Source organism: Mercenaria mercenaria, unplaced genomic scaffold, assembly GCF_021730395.1.
Source record: "Mercenaria mercenaria strain notata unplaced genomic scaffold, MADL_Memer_1 contig_786, whole genome shotgun sequence".
In the NCBI taxonomy this organism is placed as follows: Eukaryota; Metazoa; Mollusca; class Bivalvia; order Venerida; family Veneridae; genus Mercenaria; species Mercenaria mercenaria.
In genome coordinates, this window is record NW_026463688.1 from 21753 (window position 1) to 27804 (window position 6052).

The following is a 6052-nucleotide window of genomic DNA, read 5'->3' on the forward strand; positions in this document are numbered from 1 at the left end:
AGCGCAATAGAATATTTTATAATTTTTGCGCTATATAAATGCCATGTATTTGTATTTGTATTTGTGAAAGTTTAAGACCGGCTTCCTTTATAGGCCTAAGAACTTCATTTATATGGTCTAAATGGTCATCAAAATTACTTGAGTAAATTATTACGTCATTGACATAACATAATATATATTTCCAAGCTATTTGTTTTAGTATTTTCATCATTAAACTCTGAAATGTTGCAGTAGCTCCAGATAGACCAAAAGGCATGGTCTGGAACTCGTAAATTCCATTCTGAGTAATAATGGCAGCTTTGTGCTTGCTGGATTCACTTAAGGGTACTTACCAAAAGGCCTTGCCTAAATCTAACGAACTGAAGTATTGCGGGTTTGCCTCGCCTATAGCATCTATCATATCTGAAAGTCTAGGAAGAGGATATGCTATCGGTTTTGAGATTTTGTTCAATCTTCTACAATCGACCGCGAAACGATATTCTCCCGTGTCTTTAGTATCTGATTTTTTAACTAAGACTACTGGAGAATGCCAATCAGAATTGCTCTCTTTAATAAGATTTTGATCTAACATATTTTTTTATCATTTCTTCTTCTTTTTACGACGCATTTCTGGATTACGTTTATAATAAGGAGTATGCACTGGCTTACTTCCTTCAGTATGTATTTCATGTGTTTGTAAGTGAGTTTTGCCTAAATCATAAGGACCCTTAGGAAACACATCAATGTTATCATTTAAAATTTTCAATAATCTATCTTTTTCATTTTTGTTTAAATTCGAACAAGAAAAATCAAAAGAAATTTCATGGTGTTCAATATTTTTTGTTCTATCCTTGTTCTTACTTTGTTCAACAACTATATTTTCAGTTTCAAATACATTAAAAATGTTCTCCTTTTTGAAAGTTGTGACAACAGCTAAAACTTTATTGCCTTTTAGATAAACATCTTTTTCGGTGGGATTTATTATTTGAATGGCAGTTTTTCCTTTTCCAACAGTTACAAGACTTTTAGCACCAACACTGTTATGATTTGATAGACTTTTAAATGGTTCCAGTAATACCTCAGTACCAGACTTAATGCGAGCAATTTTGGCAGGAATAAGTACTAGCGATTCTGCCTTTATAACTGTAGGTCTAGTAGTTCTAGCATACCCTGTCAGTTTTAGATTACAAGTTTTGATATCTGCTATGGTTAACAATTTTGAAGATAAATCAACATTACACTTGTATTTGTCTAAAAAATCATGTCCAAGTATTGAAGAATGATGTAAGTCTTCAACAATTAAAAAGTAATGTGAAAATTTTGTAGTTCCAAATGCAACATCAATATTTACTGTCCCAGACACAGGATGCACAGTTCCACCTACACCTCTAATTGACTGAAATGTCTGATTGACATACTTAGGTTTCATATTTGCAAAAGCCCTATCAAGAAATACCTTGCTAATGCATGAAACATTGGTACCTGTGTCAATTAAGGCGTTAGTTTTACAATTATTTACAGAGACTGTCACTGTATTTTTCACCATTTCAACAGAAAAATTTGCATTTACCTCAGCCTGCTGGGGCTTCATATTTTTAGCACTTTTGTTTTTCATAGAATTTATACCAGTTTTTGTTTTATGTAGCGAAGCACATTTTTGTATAGAAAAGTCAGTTTGACATTGTACATCTTTAGCACATCTTGACCACAGACTTTCTATCATTGTGCCCATCCACTGGTTTGAGATTATCTCCCCTGCAGATAGGCGCGAGTCCCTAACTCGAATCATTTTGATTTTCCTGAAGTTTATCGCGACCAGTGCGACATTTATTCGCAAAATGATTTTTATAGCCACATTTACTGCAAGTTTTACCCCATGCCTTACAAGATTTAGTTGAAGTACACCTACCTCCGCATCTTGAACAGGCTTGTTCACTCGAGTCTCCTTGCTGGCGGCGATGCTGTGGACTGTTTCCCTGGCTCGGTTGCTGGCAGCGTTCCGGATTCGTCATGATGGTCGATAGCTGGGATACCGCAGCTGTCAAAATGTTCATTGTATTTCCCAGGTCCGCGACATTAGAGATCACCGACGCGATTGGTGCTGTATGACTAACATTAGTCAAACGTCTAGCTAAGTTTCTTACATCTGATAAATTTTTCGGCCCATGTGTAGATATTGTCGAACTTACACTTGGGTGTAATCCGTTCAATGCGATTTGCACTTGCAAGTCTTCTTTGATATTTGTCTTAAATGTTTCTGCTTCCAGACGTGTTAGAAACTGTTCGGCATTTTCACTAATTTCTTGTTTCATATTAAAAATGTCCAGATTTACAGGGTTTTCCAATTTAAATTTGTTTGTCAGCAAGGTTTTAAGCTGGTCTAGGGTTGTTGGTGCAGGTGACTGACTTTCATCATAAAGTCTGGCAAAGCCACCTAAGTGCCATGCTAGCTGTGCTACCGCTTGATCATCTTTAATGTTTGTACAAGTACAATATTGATCAAACCTTTTGAGGAACTTCTCAATATCCTCCCCATTTTCTCCATTGAAATATTCCATGTGTAGACTGGCGCCCATGTTGCGTACTGGTGTTATCGCAGCTGTTGAAACTGTCGTATTAGTTGATGTTGAAGCTGTGTTTGTGCCAGAAATGGCTGCTGATGAACTGGCGCTGTGCGATGTTGTGTCTGTGTTTGTGGTGGAACTGGCTGCTGACGAACTGGCGCTGTGCGATCTAGTTTGAACAACGTTGACGGCTGATGGTTTTGTCGTCAATACCATTCCGTTCGCTCGCTAATTGAGAGGGCAGGATGAACCTCTGTACCCACCAAGTTTTGTGCGGTTCGCACCGACCTTCACAATGACCCTCTTCCAAGGTATCTAAAAAACCAAGAAGATATAAGTGTCCTTTCTTTTTCTTTTATTTTATTCACAAAAGTATGAATTAAAACAACAGGTTAAACACGTAAAGTCAAAGTAAGAGTGTGATCTTACGCAGGAAAGACACATCCTTTTACAAAAATGCCGAAAGTGTTTTCAACCAATGAAAATTTATGTTACAAAAAGGCTCGAACCTGCGCAACCCTGCGCAGCCAATGAAAATCTCAACTGATAATGTGTAATAAATGCCGCCATCTGAATCCTTATTAAGCTTAGAATCTATATAATGACAAGTGAAACCAATCACAGAGCCTATGGCTTGTCTTCTTAAACAATATCAGTCTGTACATTGCAGCTAATAAACCATTTTTGCTTTCATTTCAAAGACACTTTTACTGAACTAAAGAGCAGTCTATATACTACAATGTTTCAACTCCTTGCCCAAGGTTCTAGAATGATTTTGATGCAAAAAAGTTACAGAGTAGGCCAAAATGCCATACACAAAAAATAAAATTTACAGATTAGGCCAAGATGCCAATTTTGTTAAAATTTGCTGCTAAAATTTGCTGCATACAATTTGCTGCATACAATTTGCTGCTAAAATTTGCTGCATAAAAATTTTGATAGGTTTACTCGCTATAAAGGCGCCGTCTGTTATGACAAACCTGTCTGTCTGAAATTGACTTGAAATACATTGGGTATTGTACTCAGATTTCATAATGTGTTGTAGACTGAAAATTTAAACAGATTTGTATAATTATGTTTTAACGAACAAGACAAGGATTTAAACTAAAAACAATCAATATTCAAGAAGTGTTATACAGGTTATTAAACTTATATTTATCATTGTTTTGAATTTCAGCAACTTCAGGATGTTTTAACGGTTTGAAGGCACTACATATTTAACATTCAATGTCAGTTATTTGCTCGTTTTAGTTATTTATGCTTGAAATGAAATAAGGCTTGTTTCAAATGCATAATTCACAACTATTTCGAACGACTTGTATACCCGAAATGGACTCCGAAAGGTACCCGTGCAGGTTTTTGAAATTTGTATTTAACATGTAAATGAAGTAGCTTAAAATTCCGAAACCTACATTTTGGTATATATCAAAGTTGCGTACAAGTTTATTTATTGAGTAGAAATCTAGCATGCATGAATCTTGAGAACACCTTATTAAAATCATATTAATATATTCGAACCAAATTCATAAAAAAACTCATTTTCTTATATTCAGTAAACAATGAAATAAAATAGAGAGAGAAAAAAAAAAAGAATGATGTTCATTATATAAATAAGCAGCTGCACATTTTTTTCAGCATTTTCTTTTCGATAAAACAGTTTCAAAGCGACACACATCGTGGTGTGAGATTTAAAAAAAATCCTATATTCATCATTATGTCACATATTTGATGTTTGTTTTGTGAACAGGCTCAATCAAACCGAGCCTGCAACATTTTCGTTTTTGTCGTGTTGAGCGACCTGTGAAGTTTCCACTTTTTTCTATTTAATTATCACAGCAGCGTTGTTTGTGCCGTGTGGCGGCCGTAAAAAATCTCCCCGACATTCAATCAGGGCTGTTATAGGAGAGATCGCCCTGACGTCACGCATCAACACCTGTTTATCTTGTGGTGGGCCAAACAAAACATTTTTACATCGTTTGTGTATGGAATCGGAATTTTTAATTTCTAATAACTTTTTCGTTTATTTGTGGATTTTAAAAATTCAAAAAGTTTTGAATTGCTTACGGTTTTCATATTTTTTTATTCAAATATCTTTTGAAAATGAATAACTGTTTTAAATGACAAATGATTTAAATAGCGGCGTAGCGATGCTCCAAACTTTGAGAAAAAACACTGTAAGTTAAGTGTTCATAATTAATTCATTTTACTTCAAAATAATAATTAAAAGTTATCAATAAATTGCTTGTTTTATATCCTTTCCATTGATCAAAAAATTATTGATATCATTTGTGTTTTAAGAAAGTTTAAGCCGCTAGAAAAACATCACTGTTAACAAAAAAACATGGACGCTCGGCGTTAGCCCACCCGATCTTTGTCTTATCAGTTCTAAAAATAGAATATACAACGGATTTGTGTACAAACACGATCTCTCACGATTGGTACTGATTAGTTTCTCAACATGACCATTTCGGCCTGGGTGGTTCCAATACTCCCGCTTTCATAGCCTTGGGTATTGTATAATCACCCCTTGGATATGGTGCCTGCTTTTTAATTTTTCTTTGGACAGTTCCTGTGATACGCAGGCACCATAACCTCAGATCCCCTTCCTAAATTCCAGTTTGTTTAGTTCTGCCCATTGTTTTCTCGTTTGGGGCAAACCCTTTTCTTTATCTGGGGACCAAATGCCGCTCTTCATGGAATTACACGCCGCAACACGTGTATCATTGAAGGTTCCATGTTCACCGCCGTTTGAATACATCTGCGGATGTCTCTAAATTGCTTTTTTGTACTTTTAGCATGTGTAAATGTTGATTTCTGCTCAACCCGGGGCTAGAGGGCGTGGACGGTAGCATGAATTTCCACTACCGTCCATGAATAGGCTCAATCAAACTAAACCTGCAACATTTTCGTTTTTGTCGTGTTGAGCGACCTGTGAAGTTTCCTCTTTTTTCTATTTTATGTGTGGCAAATTCATTACACAACATCCAACAGGGCAGGCTAATGTACTTGCCGTGTTGATATTACTGGCGCAAGAACTGTATGTTTAAGGTCACGTCGAATAGCCTTGTTGTTGGGTCGCCCCTTTTACAAAGGTTAGTCCAGCTAAGGACAAGGGGGTCTCTAGTTCAACTCTTCCTTGGTAGGGACATTTTACACCTACATGGCGTTACAGTATTAATCCGATAAATTAAACATAAATTAAAGGACCAGCATAAAACGAAACAGGGAATAATCCTGCATATGTCGTCGTGTGTCTACATTTATAAAAATGGTAGTCATTGCTCCTATTCTGTCTAAAAAGCTGCTTGTGTGTATTGAATTTTTGCCATTTGACTGAGGCCAAAATTTTAGAGGTTGTCAAATTGGGGGCCTGATGTATACACCTATGAAAATGGATAATTTTACAGTCTTTCTGATATTAACCCATTATATTTAAGACACTTAGAGAATCTGGAAACAGTTTATTGTTATTAATATAAATTAACTATTATCTCTGTATTGTGGCTGAG

At 35.9% G+C, this 6052-nt stretch overlaps 1 protein-coding gene across 1 annotated transcript; it reads right to left on the reverse strand.

The window, feature by feature from the left end:
• Window positions 1–1754: 1754 nt before the first annotated feature.
• LOC123531142 (uncharacterized) lies at window positions 1755–3436 on the reverse strand. The gene has a single exon (XM_045311923.2). It carries the CDS (start codon window positions 2757–2759, stop codon window positions 1755–1757), a length of 1005 nt encoding a protein of 334 aa, XP_045167858.1. The 5' UTR covers window positions 2760–3436.
• Between the last annotated feature and the right edge of the window lie 2616 nt (window positions 3437–6052).

What these genes read in the sequence shown, in the direction of transcription:
- LOC123531142 (XM_045311923.2), bottom strand. Translation starts at nt 2,759, where the DNA reads ATGGTATTGACGACAAAACCATCAGCCGTCAACGTTGTTCAAACTAGA.